Source organism: Oncorhynchus keta, chromosome 6 (assembly GCF_023373465.1).
Source record: "Oncorhynchus keta strain PuntledgeMale-10-30-2019 chromosome 6, Oket_V2, whole genome shotgun sequence".
NCBI lineage: Eukaryota > Metazoa > Chordata > Actinopteri > Salmoniformes > Salmonidae > Oncorhynchus > Oncorhynchus keta.
In genome coordinates, this window is record NC_068426.1 from 39,556,953 (window position 1) to 39,577,389 (window position 20,437).

The following is a 20,437-nucleotide window of genomic DNA, read 5'->3' on the forward strand; positions in this document are numbered from 1 at the left end:
TGGGGTGAGATGGAGGGTGAGATGGAGGGTGAGATGGGGTGATGAGAGAGCAGGAAGATGGGGTGAGTGCAGCAGCACCATCACATTCAGGTGACGGAGGTCTGTGAGACGTGTCTGTGGTGAGATGTCTGTAGTGACGTGTCTGTGGTGACGATCTGTAGTGACGAGATCTGGGGTGTGTCTGTGGTGACGTGTCTGTGGTGACGTGGTAGCGTGTGTCTGTGGCGGGTGTCTGTGGCGACGTGTCTGTGGTGACGTGTCTGTGGCGAGTGTCTGTGGCGATGGTCTGTGGCGAGTGTCTGTGGCGAGATGTCTGGGTGAAATGTCTGTGGATGACGTGTGATAGTGACGTGTCTGGAAGAGTCTGTGGCGACGTGTCTGTGGTGACGTGTCTGTGGCGACGTGTCTGTGGCGACGTGTCTGTGGCGACGTGTCTGTGGTGACGTGTCTGTGGCGACGTGTCTGTGGCGACGTGTCTGTGGTGACGTGTCTGTAGTGACGTGTCTGTGGCGATGTCTGTGGCGAGTGTCTGTGGCGACGTGTCTGTGGCGACGTGTCTGTGGCGACGTGTCTGTGGTGACGTGTCTGTGGTGACGTGTCTGTGGTGGTGTCTGTGGCGACGTGTCTGTGGCGACGTGTCTGTATTCAGACTTTTCTCTATGCTTACAGGGGGAGGTAGGGACTGATGGGGGAGGTAGGGACTGATGGGGGGAGAGAAGGTGGGGGAGGTAGGGACTGATGGGGGGAGAGAAGGTGGGGGAGGTAGGGACTGATGGGGGAGAGAAGGTGGGGGAGGTAGGGACTGATGGGGGAGAGAAGGTGGGGGAGATAGGGACTGATGGGGGAGAGAAGGTGGGGGAGGTAGGGACTGATGGGGGAGAGAAGGTGGGGGAGGTAGGGACTGATGGGGGAGAGTTGGGAGAGGTAGGGACTGATGGGGGAGAGAAGGTGGGGGAGGTAGGGACTGATGGGGGAGAGAAGGTGGGGGAGGTAGGGACTGATGGGGGAGAGAAGGTGGGGGAGGTAGGGACTGATGGGGGGAGAGAAGGTGGGGGAGGTAGGGACTGATGGGGGAGAGAAGGTGGGGGAGGTAGGGACTGATGGGGGAGAGAAGGTGGGGGAGGTAGGGACTGATGGGGGAGAGAAGGTGGGGGAGGGATGGGGGGGAGAGAGGGTGGGGGAGGTAGGGACTGATGGAGGGAGAGAGGGTGGGGGAGGTAGGGACTGATGGAGGGAGAGAGGGTGGGGGAGGTAGGGACTGATGGGGGAGAGAGGGTGGGGGGTGTCAAACATACACTGAGTGTACCAAACATTAGGAACACCTTCCTAATATTGAGTTCCATGCCTCCCTTTTGCCCTCAGAAAAGCCTAAATTCCTCGAGGCATGGACTCTACAAGGTGTCGTAAGTGTTCCACAGGGATGCTGGCCCATTTGGACTCCAATGCTTCCCACAGTTGTGTCAAGTTGGCTGGATGTCATTTGGGTGGAGGACCATTATTGATACACATGGGAAACTGTTGAGTGTGAAAAACCCAGCATCGTTGGAGTTACTACCATAACCTGTTCAAAGGCACTTAAATCGATTGTCCTGCCCATTCACCCTCTGAATGGCACAGACACACAATCCATGTCCCAATTATCTCAAGGCTTAAAAATCCTTCTTTAACCCGTCTCCTCCCCTTCATCTACACTGATTGAAGTGGATTTAACAAGTGACACCAATAATGGATCATGGCTTTCCCCTGGACTCACCCGGTCTGCTATGTCATGGAAAGAGCGGGTGTTCCTAATGTTTTGTACACTCAGTGTATTGTCTTCACACCAGTCACTGAACATCCGTCACTAGACGTGTTTTTTCCTACAAGCACAGTGTCTGCAGTGATTTGATTGAAGGGCTATTGACGTTATTGATGGTGAGATTCGGATGCCTTAAAATGGTGCAACACAGGCAGCTAGCATATGGAAATCGTGTTTAAATGACAAACACAAGATGAAACTCGAAATGCATCACTTCAATCCCATCTGAATTCCCTTGAAGCTTTTTCCATTGTGATTCAATTTTGGGGCCCTGAATAGAATTTGTTCTAAAAGGCAAACCTGTGCAATCAGCAGTCTTACTCTACAGGTGTACTATTTTCATTTTGATAACTCTGTTGTCGTAGAGAATTTTCCCGTGCAGTAGGAAATGCAAATTGTAGTGTGTTCCAGGTTTAAAAATCGAGTTTATTTGTCACATGCGCTGAATACAACAGGTGTTTCACCTTACAGTGAAATGCTTACTTTACAACCCCTTAACCAACCAATGCTTTAAGAAGTTAAGAAAAATAAGAAAAAAAATAAGTGTTATGTAAAAAATAGATAAATAGAAAATAAAAGTAACAAATAATTAAAGAGCAGCAATAAAATAACAGGTGGGATTGTATACAGGGGGTACCGGTACAGAGTCAATGTGCGGGGACACCGGTTAGTTGAAGTAATTGAGGTCATATGTACATGTAGGTAGAGTTAAAGTGACTATACATAGATTATAAGCAGAGAGTAGCAGCAGCGTAAAAGAGGGTTCTGGGAAGCCCTTTGATTAGCTGTTCAGGAGTCTTGTGGCTTGGGGGTAGAAGCTGTTAACCTCTACGGGATCAGTCAGGGTTCTGTGTAGGCCAGTCAAGTTCTTCCACACCGATCTCGACAAAGCATTTCACCCCAGGTGGTGAGGGTAGGCAACAACATCTCCACCCCGCTGATCCTCAACACTGGGGCCCCACAAGGGTGCGTTCTGAGCCCTCTCCTGTACTCCCTGTTCACCCACGACTGCGTGGCCACGCACGCCTCCAACTCAATCATCAAGTTTGCGGACGACACAACAGTGGTAGGCTTGATTACCAACAACGACGAGACGGCCTACAGGGAGGAGGTGAGGGCCCTCGGAGTGTGGTGTCAGGAAAATAACCTCACACTCAACGTCAACAAAACTAAGGAGATGATTGTGGACTTCAGGAAACAGCAGAGGGAACACCCCCTATCCACATCGATGGAACAGTAGTGGAGAGGGTAGTAAGTTTAAGTTCCTCGGCGTACACATCACAGACAAACTGAATTGGTCCACCCACACAGACAGCATCTTGAAGAAGGCGCAGCAGTGCCTCTTCAACCTCAGGAGGCTGAAGAAATTTGGCTTGTCACCAAAAGCACTGACAAACTTTTACAGATGCACAATCGAGAGCATCCTGTCGGGCTGTATCACTGCCTGGTACGGCAACTGCTCCGCCCACAACCGTAAGGCTCTCCAGAGGGTTACCTACACCACCCGATGTCACAAGAAGGCCATAAAAATCATCAAGGACAACAACCACCCGAGCCACTGCCTGTTCACCCCGCTATCATCCAGAAGGCGAGGTCAGTACAGGTGCATCAAAGCTGGGACCGAGAGACTGAAAAACAGCTTCTATCTCAAGGCCATCAGACTGTTAAACAGCCACCACTAACATTGAGTGGCTGCTGCCAACACACTGACTCAACTCCAGCCACTTTAATAATGGGAGTTGATGGGAAATTATGTAAAATATATCACTAGCCACTTTAAACAATGCTACCTAATATAATGTTTACATACCCTACATTATTCATCTCATATGTATACGTATATACTGCACTCAATACCATCTACTGTATCTTGCCTATGCCGCTCTGTACCATCACTCATTCATATATCTTTATGTACATATTCTTTATCCCCTTATACTTGTGTCTATAAGGTAGTAGTTTTGGAATTGTTAGCTAGATTACTTGTTGGTTATTACTGCATTGTCGGAACTAGAAGCACAAGCATTTCGCTACACTCGCACTAACATCTGCTAACCATGTGTATGTGACAACGATTTGTGTATGTGGGCATTGTCATGCTGAAACAGGAAAGGGCCTTCCCAAACTGTTGCCACAAAGTTGAAAGCACAGAATCCTCTAGAATGTCATTATATGCTGTAGCATTAATATTTTCCTTCACTGGAACTAAGGGGCCTACAGTAGCCCGAACCATGAGAAACAGCCCCACACCATTATTCCTCCTCCACCAAACTTCACAGTTGGCACTATGTATTTGGGCAGGTAGCTTTCTCCTGGCATCCGCCAAACCCAGATTCGTCCTTCGGACTGCCAGATGATGAAGCGTGATTCATCACTCCAGAGAACGCTAACCACTGCTCCAGAGTCCAATGGCAGCGAGCTTTACACAACTCCAGCCAACCATTGCTCATGGTGATCTTAGGCTTGTGTGCGGCTGCTCGGCCATGTAAACCCATTTCAGGAAGCTCCCGACAAGTGTTGTACTCGAGGACAGACAATTTTTACGCTCTACACGCTTCAGCACTCGGCGGTCCCGTTCTGTGAGCATGTGTGGTCTACCACTTCGCTGCTGAGCCGTTGTTGCTCCTAGACGTTTCCACTTCACAATAAGAGCACTTACAGTTGACCGGGGCAGCTCTAGCAGGGAAGAAATTTGTCAAACTGACTTGCTCGAAAGGTGGCATCCTATGACGGTGCCACGTTGAAAGTCACTGAGCTCTTCAGTAAGGCCATTCTACTGCCAATGTTTGTCTATGGAGATTGCATGGCTGTGTGCTCGATTTTATACACCCGTCAGCAACGGGAGTGGCTTAAGTAGCCGAATCCACTAACTTGAAGGGGTGTCCACATACTTTTGCATATCTAGTGTTTAACCCTTTATCTTGGTGTCTTGATGGATTTGTCCAAAATCATGTGACATAAAAGCATTATTTTTCTGTCCTTGTATTTATGGCAGTGTAAGTTGTCGTTATATCATATATATTAAGCATTAACCAGTTAAATTAGACATTGAACTTGAACTCTGTAAGAATCCTAGATCTTGCTGTCAGACAGTTTTTTTGTCGAGAGATCTCAGAAATGCAGTACAACTACGTAACAATTTGTGCCTCTTTATGTTACTGGGTGAAAACAGTTTTTGTGGGCACACAAATCCCAAATAAAATCATGCGATTGAAATATCAAATGCGTCTAACCCGAAAGAGTCACCTTACCCTGATACATAAAACCTAAATCGATACTGACATTAACGTGGTTCTTCAATGATTATGCATAATACATGTTAGATGCGCGTTTGGTGTTAAGCTGTCCCCCCCCCCCACATATTCTCACACGTCATCATACATTTCCAGAATGAAAAGTGACGGACAGCTGTTGTGACAGCGCAATGCAACGACAGCCTAAGTGCTGGGGGGGGGGGAAGAGGTTGTTTGCGTGGAATGTCCAGAATAGTTTGGTGTCTCATTCATTATGCCGGTGAAGACGGTTTGTGGCTGGATCCACGTTGGATATAATATCCCTAGCCAATTGTTGATCATCTGTTTTCTGCTTGATTTACAGCAGGGTGTCATTAGATTAAACAAAGAAAATATCAAGGTAATGACTTGATGTTTTTGTGTCTCGGGTTGAACACTGAGTCTACTGAGTAATATTGTGGAGTATTGTGCAACCCCCAACGCTCTTCCTATTAACTGGTTCAATTCCAGGCTGTATTACAACCGGCTGTGATTGGGAGTGTCATAGGGCTGCGCACAATTCGCCCGGCACTGTCTGGGTTAGGGTTTGGCCGTGGGAGGCCGCCTAATAAAATAAATAAATATAATGACACATTACGCAACACCCGAACACGATTCCTATGAATTATTCTGGATATAATGATTACGTAGCCTAGTGGGCTTATTCAAAATATGATCTGGTAATCAAATAACATGACAAATACATGTTGGATTCCATGTTACACCTGCAATTTTAAACAATACAAGGGGCTTTAAGTAGCTCAGAAATTCCGTTATTGGAATCGGCCTACCTTGAAAATCAGACATTCTGCTATTGGAATCGGCCTACCTTGAAAATCAGAAATTCTGCTATTGGAATCGGCCTACCTTGAAAATCAGACATTCTGCTATTGGAATCGGCCTACCTTGAAAATCAGACATTCTGTTATTGGAATCGGCCTACCTTGAAAATCAGACATCCTGCTATTGGAATCGGCCTACCTTGAAAATCAGACATCCTGCTATTGAAATCGGCCTACCTTGAAAATCTGACATTCTGCTATTGAGATCGGCCTACCTTGAAAATCAGACATTCTGCTATTGGAATCGGCCTACCTTGAAAATCAGACATTTCTTCAGTGCTCCATTAAAAAAGGAACCCGGTTTTTGGTCACTTTCTCACTATGAAAACAACGATGGTGATGCTGGCATCTAGTCTATTTAGTCAGGCAATGTCCACATTATTCTCCCATATTTTAGAATGTAATAATCATTTGACTATTGAGGCCTGAAAAAAAATCATTATTCTTGTGGTAATGGCCTACTTTTTCATGCTTTTCGGGGGTGATGGAGGGGTTCTATAATGGGCCCTATATGTACAATTATATAAATTATACAATTGGATAATATTAAGGTCTGTGAATTATTTTATTTTTTTTAAGTCCCAGAAAGTTCTTCAATTTGACTTGCCAATTTTTTATTTATTTATTTCACCTTTATTTAACCAGGTAGGCAAGTTGAGAACAAGTTCTCATTTACAATTGCGACCTGGCCAAGATAAAGCAAAGCAGTTCGACACATACAACGACACAGAGTTACACATGGAGTAAAACAAACATACAGTCAATAATACAGTATAAACAAGTCTATATACAATGTGAGCAAATGAGGTGAGAAGGGAGGTAAAGGCAAAAAAAGCCCATGGTGGCAAAGTAAATACAATATAGCAAGTAAAACACTGGAATGGTAGTTTTGCAATGGAAGAATGTGCAAAGTAGAAATAAAAATAATGGGGTGCAAAGGAGCAAAATAAATAAATAAATTAAATACAGTTGGGAAAGAGGTAGTTCTTTGGGCTAAATTATAGGTGGGCTATGTACAGGTGCAGTAATCTGTAAGATGCTCTGACAGTTGGTGCTTAAAGCTAGTGAGGGAGATAAGTGTTTCCAGTTTCAGAGAGTTTTGTAGTTCGTTCCAGTCATTGGCAGCAGAGAACTGGAAGGAGAGGCGGCCAAAGAAAGAATTGGTTTTGGGGGTGACTAGAGAGATATACCTGCTGGAGCGTGTACTACAGGTGGGAGATGCTATGGTGACCAGCGAGCTGAGATAAGGGGGGACTTTACCTAGCAGGGTCTTGTAGATGACATGGAGCCAGTGGGTTTGGCGACGAGTATGAAGCGAGGGCCAGCCAACGAGAGCGTACAGGTCGCAATGGTGGGTAGTATATGGGGCTTTGGTGACAAAACGGATTGCACTGTGATAGACTGCATCCAATTTGTTGAGTAGGGTATTGGAGGCTATTTTGTAAATGACATCGCCAAAGTCGAGGATTGGTAGGATGGTCAGTTTTACAGGGGTATGTTTGGCAGCATGAGTGAAGGAAGCTTTGTTGCGAAATAGGAAGCCAATTCTAGATTTAACTTTGGATTGGAGATGTTTGATATGGGTCTGGAAGGAGAGTTTACAGTCTAACCAGACACCTAAGTATTTGTAGTTGTCCAGGTATTCTAAGTCAGAGCCGTCCAGAGTAGTGATGTTGGACAGGCGGGTAGGTGCAGGTAGCGATCGGTAGCCAATGTCTGTAGGTGAAGTTATGGGCCAATTTGCATATATTCCATTTCATTCTTCTAAGTACACATGCGGAACTGCTTAGAAATCCTTTTTATTACTGTTCCAGCCCATTTCAAAGTGTTTATCTCAATGTCACACATTGCCCCCATTATTTATAGAAAGACCCACGTATGTCTTGCTCTCTGTTTAGTGGAGTGGGTCCCTATACTTACTGTACTGCTGCATAGATGGGCCACCTCCCAGATGGCACCCTATTCCCCTCATAATATAGTCTCTATATTATTATAGGGAATATGGTTTCATTTGGGATGCATACATTATTTATCTATATAGCCAACAGTCCAGAGTGCTATATCATTTAACGCATATGATGATCTTGTAGATGATCAGAGATCAGCCAAGTGCTTCATGTGAGGTCAGAGGTCATGTGAGAGGGGGGCAGTGAGACATGGGTGATGTCCCAAATTGCTCCCTATTCACAACATAGTGCACACTTTTTGACCAGAACCCGAACGGCACTGGTTAAATGTTGTGCACTACATAGGGAATAGGGTACCGTTCGCAGCTGGAGATCAACATCAGTAGACAGAGTAGTCTTCAGTGGCCTCTAGATCTCTACTCTCAAACTCCGCACAGTCTCACCAGGAGTCGGAGAATACCTCTGACTCTGTGTTCCACGTCTCTACCTGGGATCTACAGAGCCTTCAGAAAGTGTCCCTACCCCTTGACTCATTCCACATTTAGTTGTGTTACAGCCTGAACTCAAACTGGATTCATTTCATTTCCCCCCATCTACACACAATACCCCAAAGTGAAAGCATTTGAAATAAAAAGGAAATTAAATACAGAAATAAAGAATCTCATTTACATAATATTCACACCCCTGAGTCAATGTTAAGATCAACTTTGGCAGCGATTACTGCTGTGAGCCTTTCTCGGGTAAGTCTCTAAAAGCTTTGCACAACTGGATTCTTTGCACTCTGGAACACTGTGGAGTTGTCAACCGTGACGGAGAGGTCTTTGAGCGGGCAGGCCTTCCCCGGGAGGAAGAGCAGCTCCGTCTTGTCGAGGTTGAGCTTGAGGTGGTGGGCCGACATCCAATTTCAGATATCTGCCAAGCACGCAGAGATGTGTGTCGCCACCTGGGTGTCAGAAGGGGGGGAAGGAGGAAATAAGTTGAGTGTCATTCCCATAGCAATGATAAGAGAGACCATGTTAGGATATGACGGAGCCGAGTGACCTAGAGAAGAGGAGAGGACCTAGAACCGAGCCCTGGGGGACAACAGTAGTGAGAGTACGTGGCGCAGACACAGGTCCACTCCACGTCACCTGCTAGGAGCGGCCTCTCAGGGAGGAGAATGTGCATAGCCTAAAATGCCCTGAGAGGATTTAATGGTTCATGATGTCAAAGGCAGTGGATAGATCTAGGAGGATGAGAACAAACATTAAACCCTAACTGTTTAAAAGTCACCGTTGGCCTCATAGTGAAATCCCGGAGTGGTTTCCTTCCTCTTCAGCAACTGAGTTAGGAAGGACGCCTGTATCTTTGTAGTGACTGGGTGTATTGATACACCATCTAAAGTGTAATGAATAACTTCACCATGCTCAAAGGGATATTCAGTGTCTGCTTCTTTTTTTTTTACCCATCTACCAATTCTTTAATTAACTTGTAAAAATAGGAAGGCCTAGATCACTGCCTTTGACATCGTCGTGTCTGCGCCACGTCACTATTGTTGGCATTGGAAAACCTCTCTGGCCTTTTCTGGTTGAATCTGTGTTTGAAATTCACTGCTCGACTGAGGAACCTTATAGATAATTGCATGTGGTACAGAGATGAGGTAGTCATTCATAAGTCATGTTATTATTGCACACAGAGCGAGTCCATGCAACTTATGTGACTTATTAAAGCAGACTTTCCCTCCTCAACCTATTTATTCTTGCCTACGCAAAGGGGTTGAATACTTATTAACGCAAGACATTACAGCTTTTCATTTTTAATTAACTTGTAAAAATGTATAAAAAAAAAACATAATTCCACTTTGACATTATGGGGTACTGTATATAGATAGACCAGTGACACAAAATCTAAATATTATCCATTTTAAATTCAGGCTGTAACACAACAAAATGTGGAAAAAGTCAAGGGGTGTGAATACTTTCTGAAGGCCCTGTACCTCCCTGTGAAGTTCAGCCGATCTACCAATCTAACTCTGTTATCTAACACTCTCTACCTGGACTCTACCGCTCTGACCCCACTGTGTCACCTCTGACCTGCGTACTCTAACCTAGTGTCTGCCCATGCCACTCCACCCACCAGCCCTTCCTCTCTATGCCCTCCCCGCCCCGCAGGTGGGTGACCAGATCCTGGAGGTGAACGGGCGCAGCTTCCTGGGCATCCCACACGACGAGGCGGTGCGCATGCTCAAGTCGTCGCGCCACCTGATGATGACGGTGAAGGATGTGGGGCGCCTGCCGCACGCCAGGACGGTGGTGGGGGAGACCAAGTGGATCACTAGCTCCCAGATAGCAGAGAGCTCCGCCAGTGGCAGCGTGGCTAGGTAAGAGAGATGGGGAAGGAGGGGGGTGGGGAGAGATAGGGAGACTATGGTGGGTATAGGGTGAAGGAAGGGGGTGAAATATGGCAGGATGACAGAAGGGGAAGGGTGAGATTGTGATATGTGTGATATAGACGAGGGGATTGCAGAGGGGGTAATTGATTTTTGAAGATCAGCCACACTATAGAGAGAGAGTGGTGGGGGGGAGGGGGCATTTAAAACTAGGATTCGCTAATTAAATTGGAATCTCCGGGTGGCACAAGCGCTGGATTTAATGTGCCCTTTCAAGAGGGCATCGCACAATTTCCCGTCTTTGATTTTACAGTATGTCCCTTTACTGGCCCCAGCGGTCATGCTTTGAGTTGGTTTATTTTCTCATGGTCTAAAAAACGAATTATGTTATCGGCTGCTTGATCGCTACAATAAACTAGAATCACTTTCACATAGACAAAGACGTTGGACTTCTTCGCATTGTGATGAAAGACACAAGTACCTGTTTATCTATTCTGCCCGTACTGTAGATCGATTCTGCGTGCATGTCATGAGGCGCGTGTATGTGTCGTAAATTCAGTCGAAAGACTTCCATACATTTCCATTCAAATGATTGTCCATGTGTGCCAGGTTATTTAGTGTCACTCTGGGGAAAAGTGAAATGAGATAGAAACTTCACTCAGACGTGAACGATGCAGTTCCATGAGAAATAGAGGAAGAAAAAAAGGGAATATAAATGTCACCACTTAAACCATCAATCAAATGTCAGTTTCCAGCTAATCCCAAGCACATGAAGCACAACCTCTGAACAGCTTGGTGTCTAAGCATACCCCCCCTGTGTCCCCCTGTCCCCCTGTCTGTCCGTCTGTCCGTCTGTCTGTCTCTCTTACTGTCTGTCCCCCTGTCTGTCCGTCTGTCTGTCTCTCTTACTGTCTGTCCCCCTGTCTGTCCGTCTGTCTGTCCGTCTGTCTGTCTGTCTCTCTTACTGTCTGTCTGTCTGTCTGTCTGTCTGTCTGTCTGTCTGTCTGTCTGTCTCTCTTACTTACTGTCTGTCCCCCTGTCCCCCCCTGTCTGTCTGTCCCCCTGTCTGTCTGTCCGTCTGTCTCTGTACTGTCTGTCCCCCTGTCTGTCCCCCTGTCTGTCTGTCTGTCCCCTGTCTGTCTGTCTGTCTGTCTGTCTGTCCGCCTGGCTGTCTGTCTGTCTGTCCGTCTGTCTGTCTCTCTTACTGTCTGTCTGTCTGTCTGTCTGTCTGTCTGTCTGTCTGTCTGTCTGTCCCCCTGTCTGTCCCCCTGTCTGTCTGTCTGTCTGTCTGTCTGTCTCTCTGTCTGTCTGTCTGTCTGTCTCTCTTTCTGTCTGTCCCCTGTCTGTCTGTCCCTGTCTGTCTGTCTGTCTGTCTGTCTGTCTGTCTGTCTGTCTGTCTCTCTTACTGTCTGTCCGTCCCCCTGTCCCCCTGTCTGTCCCCCTGTCCGTCTGTCCGTCTGTCTGTCTGTCTGTCTGTCTGTCTGTCTGTCTGTCTGTCTGTCTGTCTGTCTGTCTGTCTGTCTTCTGTCTGTCTTCTGTCTGTCCCCCTGTCCCCCTGTCTGTCCGTCTGTCTGTCTCTCTTACTGTCTGTCCGTCTGTCTGTCTGTCTGTCTGTCTGTCTGTCTGTCTGTCTGTCTGTCTTCTGTCTGTCTTACTGTCTGTCCCCCTGTCTGTCCCCCTGTCTGTCTGTCCCCCTGTCTCCTGTCTGTCTGTCTGTCTGTCTGTCTGTCTGTCTCTCTTCTGTCTGTCCCCCTGTCTGTCCGTCTGTCTGTCTCTCTTACTGTCTGTCCCCCTGTCTGTCCCCCTGTCTGTCCTGTCTGTCTGTCTGTCTCTTCTTACTGTCTGTCCCCCTGTCTGTCCCCCTGTCTGTCTGTCCGTCTGTCTGTCTGTCTGTCTGTCTGTCTGTCTGTCTGTCTGTCTGTCTGTCTGTCTGTCCCTTCTGTCCGTCCGTCTGTCTGTCCCCCTGTCTGTCCCCCTGTCTGTCTGTCTCTCTTACTGTCTGTCCGTCCCCCTGTCCCCCTGTCTGTCCCCCTGTCCCCCTGTCCCCCTGTCCGTCTGTCTGTCCGTCTGTCTGTCCGTCTGTCTGTCCGTCTGTCTGTCCGTCCGTCCGTCTGTCTGTCTGTCTGTCTGTCTGTCTGTCTGTCTGTCTGTCTGTCTGTCTGTCTGTCTGTCTGTCTGTCTGTCTGTCTGTCTGTCTGTCTGTCTGTCTGTCTGTCTGTCTGTCTGTCTGTCTGTCTGTCTGTCTGTGCGTCTGCGTCTGCGTCTGCGTCTGCGTCCGTCTGTCCGTCTGTCGTCATTTGCTGTAATGCATCTCTCATAATTAAGAAAGCTTTGGAGCTGGTCGCACACCAGACAGAGGAATACATCTGCACGATAGCTGGACATGTTTACAGTTTTTCCTCAGTCGCTTTGGTGCATTTTTCACATCATCCCTAACATGTACAAAATAATAGGTGCTTTTCTCAGAACAATTTGTACAAACTGCAATATACAATAGATATGTTTCTAAAGCTGGTCAGTCACTAAAAATCCATAGTACATCTCTCATCAGAATGATAAGTCATTGAGTCATTGTTCACGAACAAGGTCGTCAAAATGTTTAGGCATGTTGTCAATGTAACTGTGTACCTTGACAGTATTACCTGATGTAAACTTAGGCTACAGTTTGGATGACAGTTACTGTATTGAAAATGCACAAGGCTGCACTTCTATGGCATATATCAATTTCAACAGTACTATTTACAGATTACTGTATGTGGGTTATTGATTGAAACAGACTGGACAACCCAAGGGGCACAAAGGAGAAAAAAACTAAATTAGAAAGAAACACAGGAAACCACCCCTAAGGCACAACTTTGCCCGCAGCACTGTTGTGCTGTCTCTACACATCCAGACGTTCCTGTCTGTCGGCCCACATATTCTCATCCACATCACACCGGATATTTTCCCTTCCAATGCAACGTGGAAAGAATCTTTTGGAATGCCTTATCCATCCTCTGCAGGCGTCTACTGTGATGTCCTCACATGCTGCAGCCAGCAGGGTCATCTGTGTGTGTGGCTGACGATCGTAAACCTTCCACCTCCGTGCTGAAAATAACTCCTCAATTGGATTAAGGAATGGTGAATAAGGTGGGAGGAATTCTATGAGCATCCTCGGGTGGGTCACAAACCATTGCCTTATGATGTTTGATCGATGGAAACTCACACTATCACAAATGACCACATACTTTGGCAAATCCTCTCTAAGCAGACCCCTCTCATTATCAGGGATGAGAGCCCTGTAGAGAGTCTCTAAAAAGTTGAGTAGATGCTGGGTGTTGTATGGCCCTATAAGGGGGATATGGGTTAGGACACCATGCTCTGAAATAGCAGCACACATGGTGATATTTCCTCCCCGTTGGCCTGGCAAATCCACAGTAGCTCTGTGACCGATGATATTCCGACCCCGCCTTCTGCATTCGGTCAGGTTGAAGCCAGCCTCATCCACGTATACAAAGTTGTGAGAGGGTTCACTTGATTCCAACTCCATTATACGCTATATCCCAGAACACACAGTTGAATTTGTTTTGGTAAGGAAGAGTGACATAAAATGTATATATATTGCATGTTCCTTCCACAGCAATGGAAATGTGTGCAGTTTATGCTTACTGTACTATGTATCACTATAAAATGTTGCTGTAAAGTAGTTACATAGATATATGTTTTACCTGTACATACTGGTTCCGTAGCTCCTTAACTCTGTCCTCATTCCTTTGGAATGGTACACGGTACAGCTGTTTCATACTCATCTGGTTTCTATGCAGCACCCTGTCGATGGTTGAGATGCGAACCGTATGGATGTTTTCAAAGACATCGTTGTCTTCTATAATGGTCCTTTGTATTTCCCTGAGTCTCATGGCATTGTTTGCTCGGACCATGGTGCAAATAGCCTCCTCCTGTTGAGGTGTGAAAAGGCGTCCTCTGCCACTGGTTTGGGGTAATCTTGCAGTCCTATGTGGGGAAATGCAGTGATGCATCGCACACTTTCACATAGACAAAAACTATGCGAACACACATTTTGCTGTAAAACATACAGGTGGGTGCATGTAAGATGCAGTATGTATCTGTATAGAGTATATTTCTGTATGCTGTGAAATAAAAGTGGACTACTGTAATATGAAGCATTGTAGGAAGTATACAGTATACTGCTTATATACAGTAACAGTGCACTGTACATTGGTGGACATACCTGTTCTCTCTTCGAAACGTTTGAACTATTGAGGACACGGTTGATCTCCCAATATTCGGCTGCACCCTTCGACCCGTCTCAGCCATTGTAAGGCCATGATTGACAACATGGTCTACAATAGTGGCCCTTATGTCATCAGATATGCACCTATGTCCTCTTCTGCCTCTTCCTCTGTTTTGCCTTCCACCACGCATCCTTGCTCCTCTTCCTCCTCCTCTTGGCTGTTGACCCTGTTCGTTTCCTGGTCCATCCATTATTGGAAAATTGCAACTCTGTGTTGTGGTCTGTCTATATATGCTTGCCAATTGATTATTCATGAGATGCAACTTTGAGCAATTTAGACAACTGGTTGATTGTTGGTTGAACTAACACTTTACATTCCTTCATGAGTGAGGGTCAATTTCACCTGCACCATTCATCAATTCACGTTTTTGTACAAAAGGTCTAATAGAAATGTGTAAAACTATTTGTACAAGTTTATGACAAATAGTTGCACTTTTGATGTAATGAAATGCAAGGAACTAATGCCTAGATGTTTTGAGGGTAAACTGTTCAACAGAAGCCCAGAATTTTGAGCCCACAAGAATAGTAATTGATAATAAACATTTGACTAACTGGGGACATTTTGTTTGCCCCTAAAGCTCAAAAAATGCTATTTCTATGTGGTTAAGGTTTGAATTAGTGTTTGGGTTAGAAAGTTTATAAGAATTGCACTTTTGATCTAAACAAATGCAAATGCTATTTCTATAAACTTAACTTGAATTAGAAGTGTTACAAGAATAGTAAACTAATAAACATTTGACTAACTGGGGACATTTTGTTTGCCCCTACAAGCTCAAATGCTATTTCTATAGGGTTAAGGTTTGAATTAGTGTTAGGGTTAGAATTCAGTTTATAGGGTACGGGTTAAGAGTTAAACAAATCAAATGCTATTTCTATAGGGTTAAGGTTTGAATTAGTGTTAGGGTTAGAATTCAGTTTAGGGTACGGGTTAGGAGTTAAACAAATCAAATGCTATTTCTATAGGGTTAAGGTTTGAATTAGTGTTAGGGTTAGAATTCAGTTTAGGGTACGGGTTAAGAGTTAAACAAATCAAATTAAATTTCTATAGGGTTACAACAGGTTTGAAGTGAAATGTTGGGTAAAACAGGTGTAGTAGACCTTACAGTGAAATGCAAATACAAATGCTATTTCTATAGTGAATTACTTTGAATACAGTGTTACAGTGAAATTGAATACAGTTTACAGTGAATTGCTGAATACAGCAGGAGTAAAAAAAGTGAATTGCTGAATTCAGCAGGGTTACAGTGAAATTGAATTACAGCAGGGTTAGAATTCAGTTTAGCTGAATACAGCAGGAGTTAAACAAATACAGTGAATGCTGAATACAGCAGGAGTACCTTACAGTGAATTGCTGAATAGTGTTAGGGTTAGAATTCAGTTTAGGGTACGGGTTAGGAGTTAAACAAATCAAATTAAATGTGTCACATGCGTCGAATACAACAGGAGTACCTCACAGTGAAATGCTGAATACAACAGGTGTAGTAGACCTTACAGTGAAATGCTGAATACAACAGGAGTACCTCACAGTGAAATGCTGAATACAGCAGGAGTACCTTACAGTGAATTGCTGAATACAGCAGGAGTACCTTACAGTGAATTGCTGAATACAGCAGGAGTACCTTACAGTGAAATCCTGAATACAACAGGAGTACCTTACAGTGAATTGCTGAATACAGCAGGAGTACCTCACAGTGAAATCCTGAATAAAACAGGAGTACCTTACAGTAAAATGCTGAATACAGCAGGAGTACCTTACAGTGAAATGCTGAATACAACAGGTGTAGTAGACCTTACAGTGAAATGCTGAATACAACAGGAGTACCTCACAGTGAAATGCTGAATAAAACAGGTGTAGTAGACCTCACAGTGAAATGCTGAATACAACAGGAGTACCTTACAGTGAAATTCTGAATACAACAGGAGTACCTCACAGTGAAATGCTGAATACAACAGGAGTACCTTACAGTGAATTGCTGAATACAGCAGGAGTACCTCACAGTGAAATCCTGAATACAACAGGAGTACCTTACAGTAAAATGCTGAATACAACAGGTGTAGTAGACCTTACAGTGAAATGCTGAATACAACAGGAGTACCTCACAGTGAAATGCTGAATACAACAGGTGTAGTAGACCTTACAGTGAAATGCTGAATACAACAGGAGTACCTTACAGTGAAATGCTGAATACAACAGGAGTACCTCACAGTGAAATGCTGACTTACAAGCCCTTAACCAACAGCTGTAGACTTTACAGTGAAATGCTGAATACAGCAGGAGTACCTCACAGTGAAATGCTGAATACAACAGGAGTACCTTACAGTGAAATGCTGAATACAGCAGGAGTACCTTACAGTGAAATGCTGAATACAGCAGGAGTACCTTACAGTGAAATGCTGAATACAACAGGAGTACCTCACAGTGAAATGCTGAATACAACAGCTGTAGACTTTACAGTGAAATGCTGAATACAACAGGAGTACCTTGCAGTGAAAAATGCTGAATACAGCAGGAGTACCTTACAGTGAAATGCTGAATACAGCAGGAGTACCTCACAGTGAAATGCTGAATACAACAGGAGTACCTTACAGTGAAATGCTGAATACAGCAGGAGTACCTTACAGTGAAATGCTGAATACAGCAGGAGTACCTTACAGTGAAATGCTGAATACAACAGGAGTACCTCACAGTGAAATGCTGAATACAGCAGGAGTACCTTACAGTGAAATGCTGAATACAGCAGGAGTACCTTACAGTGAAATGCTGAATACAACAGGTAGACCTCACAGTGAAATGCTTACTTACAAGCCCTTAACCAACAATGCAGTTTTAAGAAAAAATAAGTGTTTAGAAAGTATTTACTAAATAAACTGAAGTAAACAATAAATAAATAAAAATACAAAATATAAGAAAATTGAGGTAATATGTACATGTAGGTAGAGATAAACTAACAATGCATAGATAATAAAAAGAGATTAGCAGCAGTGTACAACTGGGTGGGCGGGTCAGTACAAATAGTCTGGGTAGCCATTTGATTTACTGTTCAGGAGTCTTATGGCTTGGGGTAGAAGCTGTTAAGAAGCATTTTGGACCTAGACTTGGCACTCCGGTACCGCTTGCCATGCAGTAGTAGAGAGAACAGTCTATGACTGGGGTGGCTGGAGTCTTAGGACATTTTTAGGGCCTTCCTCTGACACCGCCTGTTATAGAGTCCTCGGCAGGAAGCCTGGCCACGGTGATGTTCTGGGCCGTTCACACTACCCTCTGTAGCGCCTTGCGGTCGGAGGCAGAGCAGTTGCCATACCAGGCGGTGATGCAACCAGTCAGGATGCTCCCGATGGTGCACCCTTGAGGGGCCCCTGTGTTGAGGATCAACGTGCAGGTGTGTTGTTACCTACCCTTACCACCTGGGCTGACCCGTCAGGAAGTCCAGGATCCAGTTGCAGAGGGAGGTGTTTAGTCCTAGGGTCTTTAGCTTAGTGATGAGCTTTGAGGGCACTATGAGCTGTAGTCAATGAATAGCATTCTGTCATAGATGTTCCTTTTGTCCAGGTGAGAAAGGACAGTGTGGAGTGCAATAGAGATTGCAACATCTGTTGATCTATTGGGGTGGTATGCAAATTGGAGTGGGTCCAGGGTTTCTGGCATGATGGTGTTGATGTGAGCCATGACCAGCCTTTCAAAGAACTTCATGACTACAGACGTGAGAGCTACGGCTCGGTAGTAATTTAGGCAGGTTACCTTGGTGTTCTTGGGCACAGGGACTATGTTGGTCTGCTTGAAACATGGTATTACTGACTCGGTCAGGGACTGAAAATGTCAGTCAAGACACTTGCCAGTTGGTCAGCGCATGCTCGGAGTACAGGTCCCTGCAACCTTGTGAATGTTGACCTGTTTTAAAGTTCTTACTCACATTGGCTATGGAGAGCGTGATCACACAGTCGTCTGGGAACAGCTGGTGCTCTCATGCATACCTCAGTGTTGTTTGCCTCGGAGCGCACATAGCTAGGGCTAGTTTTAGGGTAAAGGTTAGGAGCTAGGGTTAGGTTTAGGTGTTAGGGAAAATAGGATTTTGAATGGGACAATAATTGTGTGTCCTCACAAGGTTAGTTAAACAAGAGTGTGTGTGTGTGCTTGTGTGTGTGTGTGTGTGATTGTTTGTGTGCATGCGTGTGTGTGTTTGTGTGCGTGCGTTTGTGTGTGTCCACATATTCTCAGAGAGACAGGAAATGAGAAAATGTGTGTCTGGAGTGAACTGTCATGAGTACAGTGCTATAATGTGTTCTGTTTACCTGTGTGTCCTGCAGCTTGTCTATGGACCAAGGAGCCTCATCAGGAAAGGTAAGACCTCCACACGGAGATCTGTCTTTGAAATCGCTAGTCTTATACTTGTGTGTGCATGCGTATGTACTTGTCTGTGTGCGTGTGTGCGTGCACATGTGTGTGAGAACGCACTACTTACTTCCCATGCTTGTGTGTTTGTGTGTGTGTGTGCTGGAGGCTGTGTCGGTGTGCACATTATCATATTTCAAATCAAATCAAGTGTTATTGTCAAATGTTGTTTGTATGATCATATTTGCTCTCTCTCTCCATCTGTGTCCACATCTGGGACAGCGTGGTGTCATGTCAGCCTCTAGGGATGCTGGGACTGCAGCCATGTCACGTGGTGGGCCCCAGTGTTACTGAGTGTGAGGGCATCAGCAGGGCGAGAGGCCAGGGTTAGAGAACATGACCTGAGGAGAGGGAGCGGGACTGTACATAGCTCTGGTCCAAGGCGTTATGTGAGGAGAGGGAGCGGGACTGTACATAGCTCTGGTCCAAGGCGTTACGTGAGGAGAGGGAGCGGGACTGTACATAGCTCTGGTCCAAGGCTTTACGTGAGGAGACGGAGCGGGACTGTACATAGCTCTGGTCCAAGGCATTACGTGAGGAGACGGAGCGGGACTGTACATAGCTCTGGTCCAAGGCATTACGTGAGGAGAGGGAGCGGGACTGTACATAGCTCTGGTCCAAGGCATTACGTGAGGAGACGGAGGCGGGACTGTACATAGCTCTGGTCCAAGGCTTTACGTGAGGAGAGGGAGCGGGACTGTACATAGCTCTGGTCCAAGGCATTACGTGAGGAGACGGAGCGGGACTGTACATAGCTCTGGTCCAAGGCTTTACGTGAGGAGAGGGAGCTGGACTGTACATAGCTCTGGTCCAAGGCATTAAGTGCAGCTTGCTGATGCTGTTCATTATTTTCATTTTCCTCATCAATCTACACATAATAACACATAACGACAAAGCGAAAACAGGTTTTAGAATAAAATCAGAAATACCTTATTTACATAAGTATTCAGACCCTTTGCTATGAGACTCGAAATTGAGCTCAGGTGCATCCTGTTTCGATTTATCATCCTTGAGATGTTTCTACAACTTGATTGGAGTTCACCTGTGGTAAATTCAGTTGATTGGACATGATTTGTGAATGCACACACCTGTCTATATAAGGTCCCACAGTTGACAGTGCCTGTTTGAGGAAAAACCAAGCCATGAGGTCAAAGGAATTGTCCTTAGAGCTCCGAGACAGGATTGTGTCGAGGCACAGATCTAGGGAAGGGTATAAAAAACAATCTGCAGTATTGAAGGTCCCCAAGAACACAGTGGCCTCCATCATTCTTAAATGGAAGAAGTTTGGAACCACCAAGACTCTTCCTAGAACTAGCCACACGGCCAAACTGAGCAATCGGGGGAGAAGGGCCTTGGTCAAGGAGGTGACCAAGAACCCGATGGTCACTCTGACAGAACTCCAAAGGTCCTCTGTGGAGATGGTTGTCCTTCTGGAAGATTCTCCCATCTCTGCATCACTCTACCAATCAGGCCTTTATGGAAGAGTGGCCAGATGGAAACTACTCCTCAGTGAAAGGCACATTACATGCCGCTTGAGTTTGCCAAAAGGCACCTAAAGGACACTCAGAC

General features: G+C 45.5%; 1 protein-coding gene across 1 annotated transcript in view; it reads left to right on the plus strand.

Moving 5' to 3' along the window:
- Positions 1 to 20,437, plus strand: part of LOC118373676 (whirlin-like) — a 161,945-nt gene that overhangs the window by 95,893 nt on the left and 45,615 nt on the right. The window contains 2 exon segments of the mRNA XM_052521485.1: positions 9,970 to 10,178; positions 18,784 to 18,817. Of these exon segments, the coding sequence (XP_052377445.1) occupies positions 9,970 to 10,178; positions 18,784 to 18,817 (243 nt within the window).